At 42.8% G+C, this 25,604-nt stretch overlaps 1 protein-coding gene across 1 annotated transcript in view; it reads right to left on the minus strand.

Moving 5' to 3' along the window:
- The window catches only part of Sgk3 (serum/glucocorticoid regulated kinase family member 3), a 43,636-nt gene that overhangs the window by 3,853 nt on the left and 14,179 nt on the right, over positions 1-25,604 (minus strand). Inside the window, exons 6-15 of the mRNA XM_052175974.1 lie at positions 23,966-24,015; positions 21,956-22,013; positions 19,671-19,754; positions 19,439-19,570; positions 16,836-16,948; positions 16,694-16,730; positions 15,254-15,340; positions 14,862-14,957; positions 12,201-12,356; positions 7,552-7,641 (exon numbers count right to left, since the gene is read on the minus strand). Coding sequence (XP_052031934.1) covers positions 7,552-7,641; positions 12,201-12,356; positions 14,862-14,957; positions 15,254-15,340; positions 16,694-16,730; positions 16,836-16,948; positions 19,439-19,570; positions 19,671-19,754; positions 21,956-22,013; positions 23,966-24,015 — 903 coding nt within the window. The remainder of the gene's footprint in view (positions 1-7,551; positions 7,642-12,200; positions 12,357-14,861; positions 14,958-15,253; positions 15,341-16,693; positions 16,731-16,835; positions 16,949-19,438; positions 19,571-19,670; positions 19,755-21,955; positions 22,014-23,965; positions 24,016-25,604) is intronic.

Consider the following 25,604-nt stretch of genomic DNA (forward strand, 5'->3'; position numbering starts at 1 on the left):
GCAACCACACTACCCCACAGCAACCACACTACCCCACGGCAGCCACACTACCCCACGGCAGCCACACTACCCCACAGCAACCATACTACCCCACAGCAACCACACTACCCCACGGCAGCCACGCTACCCCACGACAGCCACACTACCCCACGGCAGCCACACTACCCCACGACAACCACACCACCCCACAGCAGCCACACTACCCCACGACAACCACACCACCCCACAGCAGCCACACTACCCCACGGCAACCACACTACCCCACGGCAACCACACTACCCCACAGCAACCACACTACCCCACGACAACCACACTACCCCACGGCAACCACACTATCCCACAGCAACCACACTATCCCACAGCAACCACACTACCCCACGGCAACCACACTACCCCACGGCAACCACACTACCCCACGGCAACCACACTACCCCACGGCAACCACACTACCCCACGGCAACCACACTACCCCACGGCAGCCACACTCCCACGGCAGCCACGCTATTCCACGGCAGCCACACTACCCCACGACAGCCACACTACCCCACGGCAGCCACGCTACCCCACGGCAGCCATGCTACCCCACGGCAGCCACGCTACCCCACGGCAACCACACTTGCTCAGGATCCAGAGGAAGCAACTGCAACCACAGAACAGAACTCTTACCCAACAAAGACAAGAACAGATAATGACACCAAGAAACACGTCAAATACTGAACTCCAGATGCCTACACCTCACACAAAAATACAAGCATGAACAGCTAAGACAAGGTGCCTACCAGGATCCAGGACCCCATCACAGCAGGCCCGAGAAATGCAAGGCAGCTGAAGCACAGACACAGACTCCAAAATAGCAAATACTGATATGTCCAAGGACCTTAAAGAGGATATGAATTTGGATCTATTTTCTTTTTTTTTTTTTTAAACATATGGACTTCCAGTTAGACCAGCACCATTTATTGAAGATGCTTTCTTTTTTCTATTGTATATTTTTGGCTTCTCTGTCAAAGATCAAGTGTCCATAAATGTGTGGTTTTATTTCTGGGTCTTCAACTCCATCCCATGATTAACATGTACCAACACCATGCAGTTTTTATCACTATTACTCTGTAGTACAGCTAGAGGTCAGAGATAGTGATTCCCTCAGTTCTTTTATTGTTAAGAATTGTTTTTGTAGCCGGGCGATAGTGGCGCACGCCTGTAATCCCAGCACTCTGGGAGGCAGAGGCAAGCGGATTTCTGAGTTTGAGGCCGGCCTGGTCTACAGAGTAAGTTCCAGGACAGCCATGGCTATACAGAGAAACCCTGTCTCAAAAAAAACTAAAATCCAAAAAACCAAAACCAACCAAACAAACAAAAATAATTGTTTTCGTGCTGGAGAGATGGCTCAGTGGTTAAAAGCACTGACTGCTCTTCCAGAGGTCCTGAGTTCAAGTCCCAGCAACCACATGTAATGAGAACAACCATTTGTAATGAGATCTGACGCCCTCTTCTGGTGTGTCTGAAGACAGCTACAGTGTACTTATATAATAAATAATAAAATCTTAAAAAAAAAGGAATTGTTTTCGCTATCCTGGTTTTTGTTCTTCCATATGAAATTAAGAATTGTTCTTTCCATGCCTGTAAAGAATGACTGAGAAGTAGTTAAAGAAATGTTCAAAGTCCTTAGTCATCAGGGAAATGCAAAACAAAATGACCCTGAGATTCCTCCTTATACCAGTCAGAATGACTAAGATCAAAACCTCAGGTGACAGCAGATGTTGGTGAGGATGTGGAGAAAGAGGAACCCTCTTCCATTGCTGGTGGGATTGCAAACTGGGAGGCAGAGGCAACCACTGTGGAAATCAATCTGGAGGTTCCTCAGAAAATTGGAACTAGAGCTACCTGAAGGCCCAGCTATACCACTCTTAGGCATATACCCAAAAGATGCCCCACCATGCCACAGGGGCACATGCTCCACTATGTTCATAGCAGCCTTATTTATGATAGCCAGAAGCCGGAAATAACCCAAAAGTCGTACAACAGAAGAATGGACACAGAAAATGTGGTTCATTTTCACAATGGAATACACAATTTAGCTATTAAGAACAAGGGTGTCATGAGTTTTGCAGGCAAATGGATGGAACTAGAAAATATCATCTTGAGTGAGGTAAACTCAGACCCAAAAGGACATGCATGGCACGTACTCTCTTCCACAGAACTCAAGAAGGCTAACAAGCCAAAGGGTCCAAGTGAGAGGGAGAAGAAAGCAATCATGGGGTCAGGAGGAGGGAGGGACCTGGGTGAGAGGGGAGGGGGAGAGGAAAGTAGGAAGATGACCAGGTATTGAGAGGACGGGGCGGGGCGGGGGGCGGGGGGGAGCCCGAGGACCTGTAGAATGAATGGAAACTATCAACTTCGAGGGATGGAAGGCTGGGGGGACTCTCTAGAATGTACCAGAGACCTGGAAGGTGACAGACTCTCAGAATTCAAAGGTAGGGACCTTAGATGAAATACCTAACAGTGGGGAGAGGGAACTTGTAGAGTCCACCTCCAAGAGAAAGACAGGGCATCAAGCGGAGGGATGGGGTTGCCATCTCACAGTTAAAAATTCTGACCCAGAATTGATCCTGTCTAAAAGAACTGCAAGGACAAAGACGGAAAAGAGACCGAGGAAACAGAGGTCCAGTGACAGGCCCAACTTGGGATCCAGCTCAAGGGGAGGCTCCAAGGCCTGACACTATTACTGATACTATGGTGTGCTTGTGGACAGGGGACTAGCATGCCTCTCAGAGGACAGGCCCAACAAGCAGCTGACTGAGACAGATGCAGATACTTACGCTCAACCAATGGACTGAAGTCCGGGACCCCTGTGGTTGAATTAGAGAAAGGCTGGAAGAAGCTGAGGAGGAGGGCTTCCCCATAGGAAGACGAGCAGTCTCCACTAACTCAGACCCCTGAGATCTCTCAGACACTGAGCCACCAACCAGGCAGCATACAGTAGCTGGTCTGAGGCCCTGATACATACACAGCAGAGGACTGCTTAGTCTGGCCACAGGGGGAAAAGATGAGCTTAACCCTTGAGAGTGGGAAGGCCTGGCGGGGCGGGAGTCAGGGACGTCCTCTTGGAGACAGAGGGAAGGAGGAACAGGATGAGGAACTGCTGGAGGGCAGACTGGGATGGGGAGGGGGGGAACAACTGGACTCTAAAAAAATAAAAGTAATAAAAAAAGGAACATTTTTAAAAAAGATGAATTATCATGAGTGGTATGTGAGATTATCAATAAATCCCTTAATAAAGTCTGTAAAAACACAGTTGAATGAAATAATAAAAACAACTCAAGACATGAAAGTTTTAATCACTAAAGTGATTAAACTGAAATAAAGCTAAAAAAAAAAAATCAGGAATTTAAACAAAACTTACCTCAGAGGTAAGTCCTACCCCAACTGTTGTGTAATGGTTTACGCCAAGATTGAAACACCCTACAGGAAAACCTTGAGCAGAAAGGTAAACAAATAGCTTCAGGTAGTACCTGAAACCAATCAAATTAGCTAGCTCCCATCCCCAACCCCGAGTAAAGAAGCAAGCTGCAAAAGATTGTGAGGCCAGAGAAGCTGCCTGGAAGGAGGAGAAACCAGCCTCCTGCTCGGAAGAGGTTTAGACCAACTGAGTCACCGGAAGGGACACTCTCCAGCCTGTGACGTGACTGCAGGCTGTACAGTGTACTATGTTCCAGGTTTCCAGATTTTGTGAGATTTCACCTGTGCTGGGGTGGGCTTTGGGGATGTAGCTAGGTGGGTAATTTCTGCTCCTGTAACTATCTCTTGCCCAAACTGACCTTAACAGAGTAGTCATTTCTGCAGCTTTCAATTCTGAACTACATAAAATAAGTTCACCACTGGTTCACCAAGTTGGACTTTGGTGGCATTTCTTCTTTGGTCTGTCACGGGCTTCCTATGTGGGGTGAGTTGGCCTTCCCCTCAAACAGCCCTGCCACACATTAACATAGTGCAAAACATGGAAGAATCTCAGGGGTTGAAGATAAAGTACAAAAATGGGTTAGCTCAAAGAAAGCTAAAAGAATCCAGCCAGAAAACATGCAGGAAATCTGGGACACTATGAAAAGACCAAACCTACAAATAATATGGCCAGAGGAGCAGAATAGACCCAGGTCAAATACAGAAAATATTTTTAACAAAATCACAGACGATGATTTCCTCAACGTAAAGAAGGAGGTGGCAAGCTGAGAGGTGGTGGAGCATTCCTTTATCCCAGCACTCAGGACGGCAAATCTCTGAGTGTGAGGACAACCTGGTCTACAGAGCGCGTTCCAGGACTGCCAGGGCTACACAGAGAAACTCTGTCTTGACAAACTAACTAAACTAACCAATCAAGCAACCAAATGATTCCAGTTAAAGAAGTAGGTGTCTAGAACTCAAGATTATATAGTACCCAAGAACTTGGGACTACATAGTATCTAAGAACTTGAGACTATATAGGGGAAAATCTAATACTATTATTCTGCTAACGGAATACAGCAATAAAATGACTCCTAATGTCATACTACTACATCCATAGATCAGTACCATATTTTATCCATCACTAGAGGAGCTTCATCTTGCAGTAGACTGGAACTAGTAAAGAAACCCACAACTGGATAATGTACAGAGTGGGGGACTCTGTAACAGTCAGTCCTAAATGAGGTATCTTCAACAAAGCCTCCCTGTGCAGGCACAGGGACGATGGTATGTGGGAGAGGAGGCAGACAGATCTTAAGGGTCAGAGGTCATGGATTACTCTACAGAAACAGTGTCTTCCAGACACAACAGGACTGATGCGTATATAAACTCAGACTATGGCAGCATGCAAAAAGCTAGCACAAATTCAAGCCAGACAGGGTCCCAGCTCAGCGAGGGGGAAACGGACATGGGCTTCCACCCCTAACCAGGAAGCTATCCGTATGTGATACCTACTGGCAAAGGGAAAAATATCAGTTACCTCCAGTGGTCTCTCTGGGAATATTAACCACCCCCAGGCAGGCACCATGTCCTGGAGTGGATGCCCAAGACAAAATGAATTCAATTTTATATCATTGCTTTTCTCTATGCTCTTGTTTTCTCTTCAGTAAAGAATGAGTATTGAGACTCCCTAATCCCGAACGTGAAAATCAGGACCCAAACTGACCTTAACAGAGTAGTCATTTCTGCAGCTTTCGATTCTGAACTACATAAAATAAGTCAGGGTACAACTATCGCTATGTTGGAGGGTATAAAATATCACAGCCATTATGCAGAGTCTAACCTTTAACCAAGCCAGAGTATACAGAATAACATTACTTCCTGAAGTAACTTCCTTATCCCCCCTAAGTTTTACAGCAACCACAAATGAAGAGATTTGGGGCTGGGAGGATGGCCACTTGCTGAAGTATTGGTTTTCTAGCCAGGAGAGTGTGAGTTGGAGTTTAGGTTTAACAACACTGGCCTGGTCACACTTGTGTCATTCCAACACAGGGAGGTGAAACACTCAGGTTCCTGGGCTCACTGCTCAGCCAGCCCAGTCTCAGGCCAGTAAGAGTCTTTGTCTCACAACATAAAACAAAACAACACAGGCTGGAGAGATGGCTCAGCAGTTAAGAGCACTGACTGCTCTTCTGGAGGTCCTGAGTTCAATTCCCAGCAACCACATGGTGGCTCACAACCATCCATAATGAGATGTGATGCCCTCTTCTGGGGTGTCTGAAGACAGCTACAGTGTACTTACATATAATAAATAAATAAATCTTTAAAAAACAAAAACAAAAAAAACACAGTGACTCCTAAGGAATGATGCCAAGGATTTGCTCTGCCCTTCATGCACACCCATGCCAACATACGACAACTCTGGAATCACACCCAGATTGCATATTGGTGTTGTCACTTTTTGTCTGTCTGTGACTGTTCACCTGCTAATTTATAAACAGATATACTAATGAGGGCACAACAGTAGTGAGTTTGTAGCTCATCTGAGGGGCAGGTCATATATAACAGTGAAACACAAAATATATATGTCTAGGAAGGAAGCTATCAGTGGTCACTATCACTATTACCAACCTCTTGATGACTATTAACAATCTATTTATTACCATATATTGATTTCTAAAACTTTACACATTGCTAATTCTGTCAAATGCATCTCTGATTGGCTTTTTGCTTAAAAATGTACCTTTAAGTACACTGCCTCCCTCCATCAGTGGATCTAACAAGGCTAGTTAATATGAACATTTTAATAATACTTTTATTATTTTCTAGAAGAGATAATGTCTATTTTTTATTAGATATTTGCTTTATTTACATTTCAAATGTTAATGTTTTCCTCATTTTCCCTCTGAAAATCCCCAATCCCACCCAACCTCTTCCTGTTCACCAACCCACCCACTCCCGCTTCCCTGACCTAGCATTCCCTTACACTGGGCCATCAAGCCTTCATAGGACCAACGGCCTCTCCTCTCACTGATGTCTGAAAAGGCTCTGCTACATACGTAGCTGGAGCCATGGGTCCCTCCGTGTGTACTCTTTGGTTGGTGGTGGTTTAGTCCCTGGGGGCACTGGTTGGTTCATATTGTTGTTCCACTTATGGGGCTGAAAACCCATTTGGCAATAGGACAATTTATATTCCCAGGAAAAGACTTTGCCTAGGGGTAAGGATACAGCTGGACTGATAAAAGTACTTAGCAAGCAATCATGAGGACCCGAATTCAGATCTCCAGGGCCTACGCCATGATCTGAGCATGGTTTACACGTGTCCTCCCAGCACTAGAGAGGCAGAGACAGGTGGATCCCTGTAGCTAACCGGCAAGCAGCCTAGCTGAAATGAGTCAGCTCAGGTTCAGTGAGAGGGCCTGCCTCAGAAACTAAAGTGGGTAAGACTGGGGAGGATACGTTAACCTCTGGTCCACACACGTACACACACACACACACACACACACACACACACACACACACACACACACACAAATATGTATATACAATACCACACCTATCTACACACTCAGTTGTTTGGAAATAATTGCACTTGGATGTTGGTCTACTACACACAGAAATGATAATGGCTACTAAATGGCTACCTTAGCTTCCATCTACTAAGACCATCCTTTTGACCTTTGCAAATTCATAATTACTATGTAGGAGGATACCTAATAACTGTAGTCTTTTTTTTTTTTTTGAATTTGTTTTTTTCGAGACAGGGTTTCTCTGTGTAGCCCTGGCTGACCTGGAACTCACTCTGTAGACCAGGCTGGCCTCGAACTCAGAAATCTGCCTGCCTCTGCCTCCCAAGTGCTGGGATTACAGGCGTGCACCACCACCGCCCGGCTATAACTGTGGTCTTACTGGTCACCTTCAAGTTTCTGTTGCTTTCTTCTTTTCCTTTTTTGTGGAATGCGAGGAAAGTCCTCACCACTGGGCTGGACAACTCTCAGCGACAGAGTGCACACACACTTAGGTACTGGCTCCTTTCGTGACTGGGAATCCATTTCCAAAACCATAATGAATGCAGGTCTAGCCTTCACTATTTTAGATACGATGCATACTTACCACATTAGGGTTAAATGGAGGTGGGATCTTCTTTTGTACGAGGTCAGTCCAGCTGAGTGACTCAAAAAAAGGATGATTCTGGATTTCAAGCTAGAATATTAAAAATATATTTTTTTTAGTAATGACAAAAATTTAAGTATTCACTGAAGAATGTTACAAGGTGACACTACTTCCTTTTGTCACTCAATGTTTTTAATGGGATATTGATGTCAGTCATAGGGCCTTGGCAAGGCGGGTACTTAGAGTCAGCTCCTTGTACATAAGTAATGTCACTTTCACACAGTTTCCCACAGGTTCAACATTCTGTCCTAACTATTTCATGGAGTCTTAAAAGATGAGCATAAAAATGTGGAAATGAAAGTATTATAAAAGGTCAGCAGAGTCTTACACAGGAGATAGATGTAAAAGCCATGGAAGTGCCTGCTTACGCCCAAGGCATGCCACAGTCCGGTTCCACAGCAGTTATAAAGTAGCTTTCAACCCACAAAGCTTGTGGGTTAAAAACAAATAAAACAAAACAAAACAAAAAACTTCTGAATGAGGGCACTTTGTAAAAAAGAGACTTAATTTATTTTATTTGTGTGTATCTGCATGTGTGCACATATATGTGTGTATGTATATGGTGTGTGCATGCATGTGTGTGTGTGCATGCAGGTGTCCACAGAGTTCAGAAGAGAAATTGGATTCCTTGAAGCTGGTGTTATAGGCGTTTATGAGCCACTCAGTATGTGTGCTGGAAACTAAACTCTGCTCCTTTTATTTCTTAAAAAGAAAACCAAATAAATAAATAAATAAATAAATAAATAAATAAAACAAAGAAAATAGTCATGACTATTGACTTCTGAAAGCTACATTAAGAATTAACTAGACGCCAGGCAGTGGTGGCGCACACCTTTAATCCCAGAACTTGGGAGGCAGAAACAGGAGGATTTTTGAGTTCGAGGCCAGCCTGGTCTACAGAGTGAGTTCCAGGACAGCCAGGGATACACAGAGAAAAAAATCCTAAATAAATAAATAAGTAAATAAGTAAATAAATAAATGGAATTAACTGGACAGTAAGTAAGTAAGTAAATGGATGAATAGAGATTGTCTCAGACAAGAAACTTGTGAAAGGTTAGTTTGGTTGAGAAAGGAGTCCTGCAGGAATGAGGAACATTCTCACTCGCGTTCATATTCTCTTGTCTCTTCTCCCTCTCACACACACACACAGTTGGTTAAATATAGAAGTTGGTAAGAAAGAGCAGTGAGGCCTGTTTCTCAGACTTGTGGCCAGAATAACCAAATGGGAAATGAAGGCACTTCGTGTGAAAAGGACAGAGTATCAGCAAAATTCAATTTGTTATTTCCAAGACAGGGTTTCTCTGTGTAGCCCTGGCTGTCCTGGAACTCACTCTGTAGACCAGGCTGGCCTTGAACTCAGAAATCCGCCTGTCTCTGCCTCCCAAGTGCTGGGATTAAAGGTATGCAGCACCACTGTCCAACTAAGATTTCTTTTTTTTTTTTTAAATGAGATTTAATGTGAAATTCCAGTCTTAGAGGATTTTTGTGTATGTGATGTATGTGTGTGGTAACACAAGCCAGTGGGAATGCCTGGTTTTTCCATCACCCTCCAGTTGATGCTTAAAGACACTTTGTCAATGTTGACTCAACTAGATGGGTTGCTCGACCCTGGACACCCTTTGTCTTCTCCCTCTCCAGCTGGCGTTATAGCAGCATGTGCTCTGCACAGCTTCTCACGGGGTTCCTGGGGGTCTGAGCAGGCCTCAAGCTCGCTCGGCAAGGACTTCTCCAGCTGAGTCATCTCCCAAGCCAGGACTTCATTTCATAACATGCTTTGGCCAAGGTGCTCAAGAAACTCAGGCTGCAGTATGAAGAAAGCAGACAGTGTGTGAGTCTGAGGAGTTTGCAAGTGGGCTCTGGATGGAAGATAGAGTCTGTGATGTGAAGACATGAAGGTAGCTAAAGCCACTGCACCAAGAAGAGGGTCTGAGGCCACCCACAAGGTAGTACATATACAGCATGGGACGGAAGAAGATCTTGACAGTTTACACTGCAGAGGAAAGAGGAGAGCCCAGAAATATAAAGGGCAAGTACCAGAGTTTGAGAGTTTCAGTAAAGGCCTAGAAACTAAACGGTTATAAGAGAAGCTCAGAGATACACATGTTAAACTTAATGTTTAATTACCAAACGAAGTAAGCAAAACACAAGGCTGTAGGTATTTGCGCAAAGGTGCGAACAAGTCCAGGCAAAGACGAGGACAGAGGGGGAGATAGACCTTTTCTACAGCAGCAGGAAGAGGATGCAGATGCCATTCGGGCTACGATCACATAGAGAGGTAGGTAGCTGGGTCAGCCCCAGACCCACTCACTCCCATAGCGGTTATATCCCGGTGAAACGGAAGGCAAGATCATCTGCTGTCAGAGCTGGGCAGCCCAACACAAGCACTCCCCAAAGCTTGAAGAAATACAAACATTTACTTTTTTGGCGTGTTACTTTTTTGTTTTTATAGTGTTGGGGATCAAAGCCATTACACACAAAGCACATTATTTCACTGAGGTATGTATACCCTTAGCTTACTGTTATAGAGAGAGTAAACTACCCAACATCCTCAGGTTGTTTCTGTTGGAGCTGTATTTAGTCCATGCAACACTCTACACAACATTCCCTGGTTAACAAGAGGGTCTGGCTGCCTGTATGTGTTCTTAGTAAAGCTGAGATCAAGTGTACAGTAAACAACTTTTTCCATCAAGTGTCGTTTAGATGGGTTAGAAGGCAGGCTCCAGTGATGGCAAAACTGGACACTGGTGCATTAATTAAATCCCAGAGACGCATAATAGAAGATACAGGCCAAAGGGCTCGAAGCCGAGAGAGAGGGTTTGGGATAATGAGGGGCAGTGTGGACATCGGCCGAAAGGTCTGGCGCCCTGCAGCAGTGAGGTGCGCGCAGACTTGTGACTACCGTGCAAGCGTGTGACTGAGCTGCACCCGCCCCAACCTGATGTTTTCCTCAGCACTGCTCAGCAGCCCAGGGCACAGCAGCTGAATTTAGGGTTGCGATTTTTCTTTCTTTCTTTCTTTCTTTCTTTCTTTCTTTCTTTCTTTCTTTCTTTCTTTCTTTCTTTCTTTCTTTCTTTCTTTCTCTCTCTCTCTCTCTCTCTCTCTCTCTCTCTCTCTCTCTCTCTCTCTCTCTCTCTCTCTCTCTCTCTCTCTCTCTCTCTCTCTCCTCCCTCCCTCCCTCCCTTCCTTTTCTTTTTTTCTTTCTTTTTTTGGTTTTTGGATTTGTTTTTTTCCGAGACAGGGTTTCTCTGTATAGCCCTGGCTGTCCTGGAACTCTGTAGACCAGGCTGGCCTGGAACTCAGAAATCCACCTGCTTCTGCCTCCCAAGTGCTGGGATTACAGGCGTGTGTCACCACTGCCAGGCTTAGGGTTGCGATTTCTGACTGGCACTACAGAAGGATGAAGGAGGTATGAACACTAACAAGACTGATAAAGACAAAGACAGAAAGAGAAAGACTGAACAGTGAGGGGCAGGCAGGAAGACAGCGGCAGAAGCAGCCACTCAGTTCAAGCTGAAGGCTGAAAACAGTCTACAAAATTTTCTGGCAAAGGGATCGAAAAGTTTATGTTTCTCATTAGTCTGTGAATCTGCTAACATTAGCATGATATTGATAATATTTGAAGTTAAGTTCGCTGATCTGAAACAATGGGTAGATTCTATAATTATCTTAAGGAGGTGCCAGGAAATTCTTCACATAGTAAGACCCTGTCTCAAAAGCCATTCTTAACAATCCACTATTATTTTGTGTGTATGGATGTTCTGCCTGCATGTATGCCTATTCTCCACATGCATGTAGTACGCTTGGAAGGCAGGAAGGGCATGGACCGCCTGGAACCGGAGTTACAGATGGTGCGACCTGCTCAGGAGCTGTGGATCTAACACGGTCCTCTGGAAAAGCAAGCAGTGCTCTTAACCCCGAGCTACTGCTCTGGCCCCTTAAATTTTTCTTAACAACAAAAAAAAAATAATTTAAACACTTACATAGTCTTAAACCCCAACAAAAGCCTATGAGTTGGATGATTGGTATTGTAAGTTTGTATTATTTAGCAGTAAAAATTTGAATTTCTAGGTTGGGTGTGGTAGCACATTCCAGTAATCCCAGCATTTAGGAGGTAGAGACAGGTGGATGGCAGCTAGTTTGATGTTAGTTTGCACATCACAGGCTTTTTTCTCAAAACAAAACAAACAGCAACAACAAAATACAAAAAATAAAATTTCTGGGCATGGTACACATTTCTAAACCTAGTACTCAGGAGGCTGAGGTAGGAACATTAAATTTTTAGCTATGTAGTAAAACTTTCTTCTAAAATAAAGTTAGACAAAAAAAAAGTCAACGTAGTAAATGCACTATACAACACCTTATAAAAAGAGGGAAGGAGCAATTGTCGCAAGTGAAAGCCAGTAAGGAGCAGGCACAAAAGCGGGAAACAGAACTAAATTAAAGTATATGAGCACTACTGGAAACCAGGGACAAGAATCTCCCCATCTGCCCCGATTCTGTAATATTTCACTAGACAACAAATAAAATAAGGATTTATCTCCAAACTTTGTGTAAGTTTAACAACCGATACTCAGAAGCATGATACGTACAAAGTCTTCTTTGGCACCAAGTCGATTCTGTCTGTTTTTTTCTAGGAGTTCTTCCAGAATGGACCAAGCGGTGAGGCTCACTCCCGGTCTCAAGTTTAGGGGCTTGTGAAGGATATTATCATACATTTCAGCAACATCTCGGCAGTAAAAAGGAGGCTGGGAAAATTTTTAAAAGAGCAAAACAACATAAGAGGTTAGTGAGATATGTGAAACTGGTTTAAAAGATGTTGGACTGTTGAGTGAGGTGGCCCACACCATCAATCCCAGAACTTGGAAGGTAGAGGCAGGTGGATCTCTGTGAGTTCCACAAAGGTCTACATGGTGAATTTCAGGCCAAGGAGGACCATACAGTGAAACACTGTGTTCCAAAAGAAAAGATGTTGGACTTGACCGTGGTCTTCAGAGAGGACCTGGTCTTGAGGGTCACAGAGACTCATGGCCCAGTACAGATGTCAACACTGTATGGCAAAGAGATTTTAAAGCCTAACGCACTCTGAAGCTTAATTTGTGTCTGCTGGGTGGAAGAGCATTTTCACTAGATCTTTGTAGAGTGCTTTTAAATCACACACTTGTAATAAGGATGGGCCAGCCATATTGTAGTGTGGTTTGAATAAGAATCTCCACCTCCCAGCCTTGCCCCACAGGCTCCTGTACTTGAAAGCTTAGTCACCAGGGTATAGTACTAAGAAGGATTAGTTGTTGGAAGAAATGTGACTTGTTGGAGGAAGTGTATCTATCACTGGGGGTGGGGGGTGGGACTCTGAGGTTTTAAAAGCCCATGCCAGGTCAAGTGTCTCTTTGTGTATATTGACCTGTGAATCAGGACAGAGCTCTCAGCTCCAGACCATGGTCCTCACCATGATGATACTGAGCTAAGCCTCTGAAACCGTCAACAAACCCCACACTAAATGGTTTATGTAAGAGCTGCCTTGGTCATGGTGTCTCTTCATAATCTCTTCACAGTCAGCAAACAATGACTGAGACACAGAGGTAGGATGACAGTTACAGATAATAGGCATTCGAGATCTAACAAATATCAAACGATTTGAGAATAAAATCATCAAAAAAGTAGACAGCAACCTGAAGACAGTGTTCCTTCATAAGTACATGTGACAATTACAGTTTGGGGAGAATCCTTAGAGTTAATGATCTAGCTAAAAGTTTTGAAATAAAAATAATATTTAAAGTTAATGGAGTTTTATAGCTCTGTCATTTTCAGATTTTTTTTGTAAGAAAGTAAAAAAAAAAAAACCCTTTGCCTTTTAAAATATTACTTTATACTTTCAAAGTCCTTCAAAGAAATATAAAGGATTCTGAAATATCTAGATGACAATCAGTGGCTAAATAAAGTTAAGGTATTAAGTAGCTGACATCCATTGTCATTAGCATTACTTAAAAGGTAGCTTTTAACAAGCCATCCACAGTTGAGGGAAGGACAGTGTTATCTGTCTGTTATTCTATGGAATCTAAAATATGCTGATCTTTATTGAGCTTCAGCATGTAGGACACACACACACACACACACACACACACACACACACGCACGCCTCTCCCCTCCACTGATGAGCATTCAGCACCAGCACTGTGTGCTACCTCAGAGGTCAGTGCATGGGGGCTGCTGAATACTTAGGGACCACAAAAAGTATCTAAAAAGCAATCCAAATATTTCAAATGGGCTAGAGAAAAGCAAAACTTAGGTGCTGTCCTAGGAGATGGCTCAGTGACTGAAGAACTTGCTGTGCCACTATGAGGACCTGTACCCAGATCTTCGGTACCCCACACAAAATGCCAGCCATGCCTATAATCTAGTGCTGGGCCACGAAGCTACTTAGGGCTTGCTAACCTGCCGATTTAACCACATTGGTAAGCTACAAGTTCAGTGAGAGACTGCCTCAAAAATAAGGTGGACAGCTATTGAAGAAGACACCTACCACTGGCTTCTGGCTTACACACACACACACACACACACACACACACACACACACGCACGCACAAAAGAAAAATATACTGTTAAGAAGATATATAAACTAAAAAGCCTAACTAAATAGGTTGCCCTGGGTTGGAGTGATATCTTAGTATAGTAAAACAATTTCCATTTTAACCAGTAGCTCTGGCTGGCCTTAGGCATCTTAACTGAAAACTGTAGAATTCAATTGCACAGTAAACATTGTTTTTCTGCAGTGAATTAAGCCATGATGTTTTCAGAGAAGGGAAACAGGTGGTATCCAGTGGTAGGAAACCTGAAAATGCCTGTATTAACTCAACCCCATAAAAACAGAATGAAAGGCAAACCCCAAAGGCATCACTTTTAAGACATAACAGTAATATGTTAATAAATGAAAACTCTATTTCCATCTTTCTGAAATTAGGCAGGTGACGTCTGGTGCAAACAAAATGAAAGGAAACAAGGAAGTTCAATGCTATGATTGGGTGTCTATTTCTCAAACTGCCCAAAGAAGAGAGACGCCTCAAGGAATACAGAAAATATATATTGGTGTTTGAAAATAATAAAACTTTTCTTCATGTGAGTATTCCTAACACGGTGTCAGACTCCCTTAACAAGGCCAGTACTGCATCGCTGGCCCTACCTAAGCTTCTTCAGGATTACTAATTACTGTGTTATCAATGGTGCAGTGGAACAATTAGGATGGAAACACGTACCAGCCCATACAGCATCTCATACAGAACAGCTCCCAGGCACCACCAGTCCACAGTGTTGTCATAGGGCTGCTTTCTGATCACTTCAGGTGCAAGGTACTACAGAGAAAACAGAAACATGACAGTAACACAGTGAATACCAGACAGAATTTAGGAACTGAAAAGGGAACAATTTTTAGGTGCTATTACTCATACTAAAGATGTACTGTCTAGATTTCCAAGGAGTTGTACATTCTCATTTTGACCTTCAAAAGGGTCTTGTGGCATGTCACAACCACAGTAAAAAATACCCACTATACACTCTAACAGGCTTTATTTCATCTCTTCTGTAGATGAAGGGTGTGACTTGTATTTATATTTTATAAATTGTATCAATGATCAGACATATTTCTTACCTCTGGTGTACCACAAAAAGTTGTGGTGGTATCAGAAATAGCAATTCCTTCTTTGCAAAGCCCGAAATCCGTTAAGACAACATGTCCCTGACAAATAGAAGTCAGTAAGATAAAGCAATGTGTAGACATGAACTAACAATGTATAGACATGAATTAACTAGCTTTTCATTGTAACAACTTTTTATTTTCTGTGTATGTGTGCCTGTGTGAGTCCATGCCTACCCCATGAAGGCAGGGGCCTGAGAATACCAGAAGGCACCAGACCCTCTGTAACTAGAGACACAGGTAGTTGTGAACCACCAGATGTGGACACTGAGATCCAAACCTGGGTCCTCGGTAAGACTAGCAGTAGCTCTTAACCACAGATCCACCCCTCTACTCCCTTATACTTTTTAAAATTTATTTACTGTGTGTGTGTGTGTGTGTGTGTGTACATGCTTGCACATGCATGTGCACGCATGTGTGCAGGTCGGTTCTCTCCATCCAACATTGGTCCTTGAAATGGAACGGTGGCTATCAGACTCTGTGGCAAGTGTCCTTAACGTACTGTGTAATCTTGCTAGCTCATTATTCTTAGCTTTTTTTGAAACAGAGTCTCATATAGCCCTAGGCTGGCCTTAAGCTCTAGGATAGCTTGAGCCTCCCGACTCCACTGCCAAGTGCTGGGATTACAGGTATGTACAATTGCACCCTTTTTATAAAGGAAGGTGAATCCAGGGCTTCTTGCATGCTAGGCAATCACTCTACCCACTGAGTTATATACTTGGAGCTGAACTGACAACTCCGAAACCCTTTTTTATTTTAAAATAACTATAATAACATAATTTTTTTTTGTTTTTTTGTTTTTTGTTTGTTTTCGAGACAGGGTTTCTCTATGTAGCCGTGGCTGTCCTAGAACTCACTCTGTAGACCAGACTGGCCTTGAACTCAGAAATCCGACTGCCTCTGCCTCCCAAGTGCTGGGATTACAGGCGTGCACCACCACCGCCCGGCCAATAACCAATAAAATTTCAAAAACAGTAGAGATTGTAACCTCATCAAGCTTACCCCAGAGACAACATTTTGTTCAAATGTCAAGCAAGAAATTCACAGTAGTACAAAACTGTTAATTACAATATTGGCTTTATTTGGTGTCATACTTTGCAAGTGTGATCCTGTGTGCACATGTGCAGTCCTATGCACTGTATGTGAACCGTTGTAGCTCTCACCACAGTCAAGACAGAACTACTTCCTCACTAGAGGCCTCATGCGCATTCTTTATCTTTGTGGGCTCTCCTTTTTCAACCTTGTCCCTTTATAAACACTAACAGGCTAATCAAAGCATAATCAAGAATATTACAGAAATGTAATCATACAGTATGGAACCTTTAAGACAATCTCCTACCACACCTAACAACAAAGAAATGAAGACTACAAGATTTTTAATAAAATAATACTTACCATTGAATCCAAAAGAATATTTTCTGGCTTCAAGTCTCTATACCAAATTAAAAGAAAAATATGATTATCATCTGAAACATTTCAAGGAATCTTAACCATTTCAGGGTATTTATTTTCCATGTAATTTAAACCAATGATTCACCTGTACACTATTTTGATGGAGTGCAGGTAACCCAAGGCACTGGCGATCTCGGCGGCGTAAAACCTCGCTCTGGGTTCCGGGAAAGACCTCTCTCTTTGTAGGTGAAAGAAGAGCTGCAGGGTGGAGGGAGCTGTTAGTGTGGACACTCCCTAGTGTAGTCACTAGTGCAGCATCGCTAGTGCAGCATCGCTAGTGCAGCATCGCGCAACAGTATCGTGTCTGATACACTGATCGGGAAGCTCAGGAAAGCTGTCCGTATCTCTGTCTCTTATCCAGTTACTGTACCACTGTCTTCAAACATGAGTCTGGGTTGTTCTTACTGACTTCTCCCATCTCCCATGCACCACACTCAGTCCTCAGTGTGACAGTCTCCATACCACTGCAGCTAGCCACTTCAGAAGAGACGAAAGAGAATCTACGACCCTGATGTTGCCATGTAAATACTATGGAACTACTGGCCTCGTGGCTGGCTTGGTAAACCGAGAGCTCTGTAAGAGGTCTGTATACACTTATGTTCTTTAATCTTCCCAATCAACAGACCTGAGGTAGGAAACTGACGAGGAACCTAGCTCAGAGAAGCTGATCTGCCCAGCATCCTAGAGCTCGTTCTTTGACACTCCACTTGGTTCTAATGAAGAGATTAAGTAGTTCACAAAAATTCCATGTCCCAGATCAAGGTTTGAAAACAACGGGAGAACAGGAGGAGCTGGGTACCTTGGTACAGGAGTGTCACCCAGCACTCGGAGACGGGAAGGGCTGAGACTGAGGCCTACAGCCTAGGTTACCTAATGAGACTCTACATAAAAACCAACCAACCAAACAAAAGCCATGTATGTTGGCACATGCCTGTAAGCCCAGCACTTAGGAGGCTGAGGCAGAAGGATTGTCACAAGCTTAAAGACAGCTGTGTCTACATAGAGAGTGACGAGTCAGAAAGAACTATAAACAACAGAAACAAGACAACACACCTAAAAGAAAAAGTTAATCATAACAGAGCACAGGATGAAACCACACTCCACCTCAACCCTTCTTCCTGGTCTTTATCTCCAGTCTACCTGCAGCCAGCCACACTGAACACCCCCACACCCCCAGTGCACGCCACAGTACTCCATCCCCTACGGCTGACTGACTGACTGCCCAGTATCTTAGCACAGCTCATCCTGTGGAGGGCAGCCATGCATCTTTCTGCCTTTGCTGCTGAGGTCTGAACAACCACTGTGTAAACAGGGTCCAAACGCACAGCCCCAAAACATGAAATCACTGATAAAAGAGGAAACTTGCAGTGGCCCCTCATCCACTGAGATGTCTCCCATGAACACTTCAAAGACTGAGAAGCAGAGAAGGGAGGCTGAATAAGGTAGACTGAGATGTCTACCTTCGAACTTAAGTGGAACAGAGTAATGCTGACAAACTTGTCTCTGAACTCAATTTCTTTATTGCTTGCAACTCATTTTATATTTCATATTTGCATTCTCTCTCTCTCTCTCCCTCCCTTCCTCCTTCCCTCTCCCTCTCCCCCCTCCCCATTTTTATTACACAAGGTTTCACTGTGTAGCCCTGGCTGTCCTAGAACTCACTTTGTAGTCCAGGATGGCCTTGAACTCACAGAGATCTCCCTGTCTCTGCCTTTCAAGTGCTGGATCAAAGGTGTGCACCACCACGCCCAGCTTCATTCTCTTTTTCTGTCACCTTTGTTCTATATTAACTGAAGTACAGTAACATTGAGTCTTTCCTCTGCTGATATGGAGGGATGGGGGACTCCTTTGTAAAGATGTTACAAGATGTACTACTTAAATGAACTTTAGAGACACTTGTGGATCAGAGATTAACTGAATTAGAAATCTAAGGGGTTTGGGAAGTAAAGGAACAGGGATGGCCACTGCCTGAAACCTGTCACCAGGCTGCCCCCATCACTCTGTAGCTACAACTCCATGACTTGGCTTTGTCTTATACAATGTAGCTATGTGACAATAAAGTAATACACAAGGAGCCAGAGTCCTGGGCATGTAAGTAATACTCTACACACACTGTCACAGTATCAGCTGCTGTAACAGTAGCGGTTTTAAGAATGGGTTTCAATAGTCTTCTGAGTAAGTTTTGGGGATCATGGTTTACTGGTACAAACAAAAGAGGGGACTCTGTGATTACAATTATCTTTTTCTTTGAAAAAAAATCCTTTTTCTGAGGCAGATCTTGCTAGACTCTAACATGCTGAAAAGCATATGTACCATCAGGAAGGTGATGCAACATCAAACACTCCTGCGCTGGCTTAACTCTGGGGAGGGGTCACTCACTGATGGATAGTTTGATCATTTAAGAAAATAACATATCTGGCTATCATACCTAGGCAATGGTTGGAACAACAATTACCTAAATTACATATCATATTTTACACTAACATTTCAATTTTGCAATACAGCATTTTCAAAACCACACACGATGCCTGTAACTCCTCTATGTCCTGCATGGCCCATCTAATACTGTTTTCATTCTATGGTAGCTGTTGACGAAACATGATCAGCTCAACCTTACGTAAGAACTTTTCGGACTTCACGCTACTTTTTTTCCTAGCCATTGTCTCTATCAATAATTTCAAAACTCACCTCCCCTCCATTAACAAAATCCAGAACAAAATAAAGTTTTTCAGCTGTTTGGAAAGAATAGTGCAGTCCAACCAGAAACGGGTGCTTCACATTTTTCAAGAGCACATTGCGCTCGGCCATGATATGTTTTTGCTGGAAAAAGAATGCAAAACATCAATTTGTTATTATATACCAGAAAACAGCTGCTCATAAAGAAATAGACTCAAGAGAAACAGGAGCCATTTTATTTTACCTCTTTTCTGTTGAGAACTATTTTTTTCTGTAACACTTTGACAGCATAAAATTTTCCATCCAGTTTCCGTTTTGCAAGAAGAACCTGTTGGAAAGATTTGCAAATGAGTGGAGAGTTCAATCTTATTAAAGTTTCTAAAGAGCACATCCACAAGGGACCTGTGTTTTCTGTTGAAGATTAAACACTACAGAATTTACTTCTGCAATTCTTCCTCTTAGATATTTTAATATCAAGTAGATATTTTAAGATCAACTAGAACAAAAAGGGTTCTAGTTATTTGAATAGCTAGAGATCCTTTATTTGTTATTTAATATATTGGTAATGAGATTTTTACTAAATTCACCACCAAAATGCACACTATTCAAGAACTTTCTGTATGTGTCACATTTCAAGGAGTTTGCTTAGAAAATACTGAAATGGGGCTGTGGAGATGGCTCAGTGGATAAACGTGACTCCTCCTCAGCCTGATGAGAAGTTTGATTCCTGGGACCCACAGTAACGGAGACCTGATTCCCACAGGTTCTTTCTGACTTAGATACACACAGATACTCATAAGTAAATAAAATTCCAAAGCTATAACCTTGGTAGGTACATAAAGGGGTTGATTATCTTCAGTGGATATGCATTGTTTTTTTTAAAGATTTATTCATTTATTATATGTAAGCACACTGTAGCTGTCTTCAGACATTTTTCTTCTCTATCCAGCCTGCTCACTACAGCCCCGCTTGCTCCAGACCAAAGATTTCTTTAATTATTATATGTAAGTACACTGTCTTCAGACACCCCAGAAAAGGACATCAGATCTCATTACGGATGGTTGTGAGTCACCATGTGGTTGCTGGGATTTGAACTCAGGACCTTCGGAAGAGCAGTCAGTGCTCTTAACCCTGCTGAGCCATCTCTCCAGCCCATGCGGTATTTTATGCAGGCTTCTCTTACAGGCTCTGAATTCACAAGAGCTTAGAGGAAGAGCCAACACAGACTGTTGTATTTTTTATAATGGTCTGGCTATAATGTATAATGTAATGTATACATTAAAAAAAACAGAGGATATTGTACTAGAAAAGGAGGGTCGTGCTACACACAACAATGTTTTGGTCAACGATTGACATGTATACAATGGCATATAGTTCATGGCCTAGACATGTAGTAGGCTATAATATTTAAGCGTCTGTAAGCACACTTTGTGATGTTCTCAGTGATGACACTGCTTATGAATACAATTCATATACATTTCCATTACCTGATACATGAGCAGAACTACAAGGTATTTGAGGCTACCATAAATTAAGCTGTGTAAACTAATGGGCACGTCCCAAGGCATTCCAAAACCCAGCACATCAACTCCTGACACCGGCATGCTTACTTCTAGAACTGCCTCTGTCTCTCTAGTCCAAATACACAACCTCAGTGTAAACATGAAAAAAATATCAGAGCAGCCAACAGAGGGGCTTCCTACATTACACATGCTCACTAGGCTTCAAACTGTCAAGGACAGCAAAAGCAAGGGAAGTCTGGGTAACTGACAGCCAAGACGAACCCAAGCAGACACGAAACCTCCGTGTAAAGTGGTAGCTAGGTAGGAAATGAGGAGACCGTAAAAGCTATAAAATCCGAGTAATACTAACATTTGGAATTCATTAAGATGGAGTCTAACCCCCTTTAGTATAAACGTCCTCTGTCCAAACACAGACAGGTTCCGCATCCTTTACTCTCTACAGCACTGGACTGAGCAACACCCTGCCTTCCCAATTGTTTCCTCTTTTTGATAACTCCCACCCACCCGACCCTTCTTTCTCTGATACAGACTGGCTCATCTGTAAATGCATGCTTGTTTGTTTGTTTGTTTTGTTTTGTTTTTCAAGACAGGGTTTCTCTGTGTAGCCCTGGCTGTCCTGGAACTCACTCTATAGACCAGGCTGGCCTCGAACTCAGAAATCCACCTGCCTCTGCCTCCCAGGTGCTGGGATTAAAGGTGTGCGCCACTACTTCCCAGCTTGTTTTTTTTTTTTTTTTTGTTTGTTTGTTTCTTTTTGTTTTTTTGGATTAAGTCAGTTTTTCAATAGAACCCTGACAAGCACTTGGTACACACTAAATTCTCAATAAATACATGTTGAGTCTAAGCGCTTCACCTAAAAATTTCAGCACATGCCTTGTCTCCTTAAGACTCAGCAAAGAAAGAATATTAAGTCCGTATCTTGCCAACAGAAAAGCCCAATGACTCACACATGTAAAGCAGACGTTCCCTGAGTGCTTGATCATGGAAAGCAACACTAAGAACTTACCTTGCCAAAGCTGCCTTTTCCAATAACTTTTAAAAAATCGAAGTCAGTTGGCTTAGCACTGAAAGAAATTAACAACGGCAAAAAAATGAGTCTTCTAGAAATTAAGATATTAACTTTTAAACATTTTCTTGTACCTCATTAATTTAATAAATTAATGTGGGGGAACAAAATCTTTGGATCCCTGAGCATGATTTTCCAAGCTTTTATACTAGTACATTTCCTTTGTTAAGAGCAATATCATTTTTTCCCCAATTAAATTATATAAACCCTGTTCTTCAAAACAAGGTACCAGGTGCTAGAACCCAATAAAAATGCCAAGGGTACTTTCTTCTTTCCTTTTTAAAAAAAGATTTATTTATATCTATGTGAGTACACTGTTGCTCTCCTCAGACACCCCAGAAGAGGGTATCGGATCCCATTACCAATGGTTATGAGCTACCATGTGGTTGTTGGGAATTGAACTCTGGACCTCTGGAAGAGCAGTCAGTGCTCATAACTGCTGAACCACCTCTCCAGGCCCCCAGGGACTCTTTCTGAGGGAGAGAAATCTCCAATGTTTAACATCTAAGTTCCTCAGTGCGCACTGAAATCAAACACTTCAGTAGACTGTTCTCATGCATGCATTCGATGAAGAGAAGCCAGGAAGAGAACTCCAGAGAGAACAACACTGCCTTCTTGTTATTCAAGCCTAGCAGTGAGAAACAGCACTGGCTGTCTGTGGGCAAAGGCACGTGCCTGCAGGGAGGACAGTGACCTTTAAGGATCTACAAGTGTTTGCTACAAAAAGCCTAGAATGCCTAGGTTGTACCAGAGGAGGAGCATCTTTATTTAGGTTTGAAATGTCAAGTAGTTAGCAAAACCAGCCCACCAACCCACCAAAACCAGGTGATCTGATCAGCGGCAGGCGGAGGAGCTCGCCGCGGAAGAGCTCGCCCCCCCCCAAGCCTGACGACTTGAGTTTGATGCTTGGGAACCGCACGGTGCGAGCAAAGAACTGACCCCTAAAAGCTGCCCTGTGATCTCCGCGCACACGTCCACACACACAGTAATTTACATGAACTCTAAGAAGGTCTAAAGTCTGCTCTCACACACTTAACCTACCATTCGGCCCAGGTTAAATATTAAAAAAGGTAAAAATTAACAGGCATGCATTAAGCAAATTAGCCAGACTCAAGAATGACAAATGGCACACATTTTCTCTCATATGCATAATCTAGGTTTAAGTGCACACATCTTCTCTCACACACAGAGAATGCAAAAGCAGCAACACTAGATGGGAGGAGACGGGGACCTCAAGAGGAAGGGAGAACAAAGCACGACAGGAAGTGACAAAACGTTTTCTCTCATACGTTGAGTCAAGGTTTAACAACAGGTGCACACAGGAATAACAGGAAATTGGAAAGGGACTATTTGGCAGAGAGGAAGGGGTCAATGTGTGTGTTAGGGGACAAGTATGACCAGAGCATACCAATACATACATGAAAATGTCATGAGAAGCCAGTATTTTATATGTTAACTAAAAAATAACTAAAAATAAAGAGGATATATTAAAAATATTAATGTAAATATAGGTATTTTTTTCTACAAGAACCTGTTCTTTGGGCTATTTTGTTCTTTAATGAAATAATTTTTTGAACAGCAGGAAGCAAATGTGACCATGTAAACACACACACAGACACACACACAGACACACACACAGACACACACACAGACACACACACAGACACACACAGACACACACACACAGACACACACACACAGACACACACACACAGACACACACACACAGACACACACACACAGACACGCGCGCGCGCGCACACACACACACACAGACACACACACACACACACACACACACACACGTCTAACTCTGCTAGAGCAGTGAAACGCATGAGGCACCTACTGCATCTACTGCCATACTTCACGGGCTTCCAGGTCAAATGGTATAACTTCACAAAAATGCCCATTCTCAAAATAAAAAAAAAAGTTGAAATAAATTAAACCTACTGAGGATTTCCAGTTGGTCCCAGGTTGATGTTCCGTGAGGTAGAATGTGGCTATTTAGTGAGGGGGGAAAATAGTATTCTCATTAGTGTCAAAGATTACAAATCAATGGATGCCTTGATATAAAATTATTTAACTGTACCACAGATAACAATATATGTTAAAGAAGCCTGAAGTCCTAATTCTTAAATATAATCGGTATAAGCAGTCACTTTTATTATGATAACTTTCAAGAGCTGTTGCAAGGAGAAAGACGGGTCAGAAATGACACTGAGCGTTAAGTGAACAAGGAACAGGCAAAGCTGCGCAGGAGAGATGAGCACAGAAAACACACCTTAACAGGAAGCTTTAACTTTAACACCTTAACAGGAACACACACTTTACATTCAGAAGCTAGTTACCATGCTTTCTGGTTTTCAAATATTAAAAAAAGAAAAAAAACAAGTTTAACCCCAGGTTGACAGCCATGAGGAGTCTGTACAGCAGATGTGCCCTGAGAAGAGTGGAGCCCTGGTGGCCTGGATCTTCCTCAACTCTAACAGACAATCTCACTGAGCCTGGACCCGCCCCCAGGACCCGCCCCCTCAGGACCCGCCCGCGGTCCCAGGCTAAGCTGCCACACTGAGCTTTCCTCTGGCACAGGGGATGGATCCAACCAAACTCAGGTTCACCCATGGGAAGTTTGGCTGCTCTCTCAGCCTCTGGCAGAATCATCTCCAAAGTAAACACAACAGCATTTATCTCTCGCCTCCAGCAGTTTAGTGGTTTAAAAATTTTAGACACAGGATCAATTCAGCAGTGAAGCCTTACTTACCTGTTACAGCACAAAGCAATTTAACTTTAAAAGATTTTAGTTCACTTCAAAACTCAACTGAAACCCCCCTAGGTTGAATCCAGTGGTCCTGTCCTAGGCAGCATGTGTTCCCAGAGGTGCAAGGCCTTAAACCAGGGGCTCTGGGCAGGTATTCTGTCCCACCCCGCAGTGGACACTTTTACAAAAGCCAAGTACAAGTGAAATTAGCTTCCCATAAATCCACTTTGAAGATATTTATACATTCAGGAAATTAAATGACGTTTATGTATATCTAGTACATACACCTTTACAAGAATATAGTAATATTCCATTTAAGATTATCATATTTTTATTGAAATCTACTTCAGATTTATAATCTCCAGGGACAAAGAACTTTATAAAAAAATAAATGACAAGCACTCTCCTCCTTCAAATATTCTGAAGAACGTTTGTTATTTTAAAATCTTACAGCCAACTTTAAAGTCATTACCCTAATTTATTCTATCTTGATATAAAAACTTTTATGCAATAAATTTCACTTCCCAGAGGAGAGAGATACACGAATCATAGTATTATAAGTTAAGACTATATACTATGCTGTGGTTTAACTTCAGATTAGCTTTTAGCATTAAATAATGTAGTGTTTTACAGAATCTGATAATATAACTCTAAGTTATAAATTCTACACTGATACTTTTTTAATAATTATTTTATTTATTTATATTTCCGAGTCCTCCCCTCCATGACTCCCCCCCCCCCCGCCTCCTACCCTTTTCCCCTTTGCCTCTAAGAGGTTGCTCCCCCACCCACCCACTCACTCACTCCTGCCTCACCTCTCTAGCACCCCCC

This window comes from Apodemus sylvaticus, chromosome 3 (genome assembly GCF_947179515.1).
Source record: "Apodemus sylvaticus chromosome 3, mApoSyl1.1, whole genome shotgun sequence".
Lineage (NCBI taxonomy): Eukaryota > Metazoa > Chordata > Mammalia > Rodentia > Muridae > Apodemus > Apodemus sylvaticus.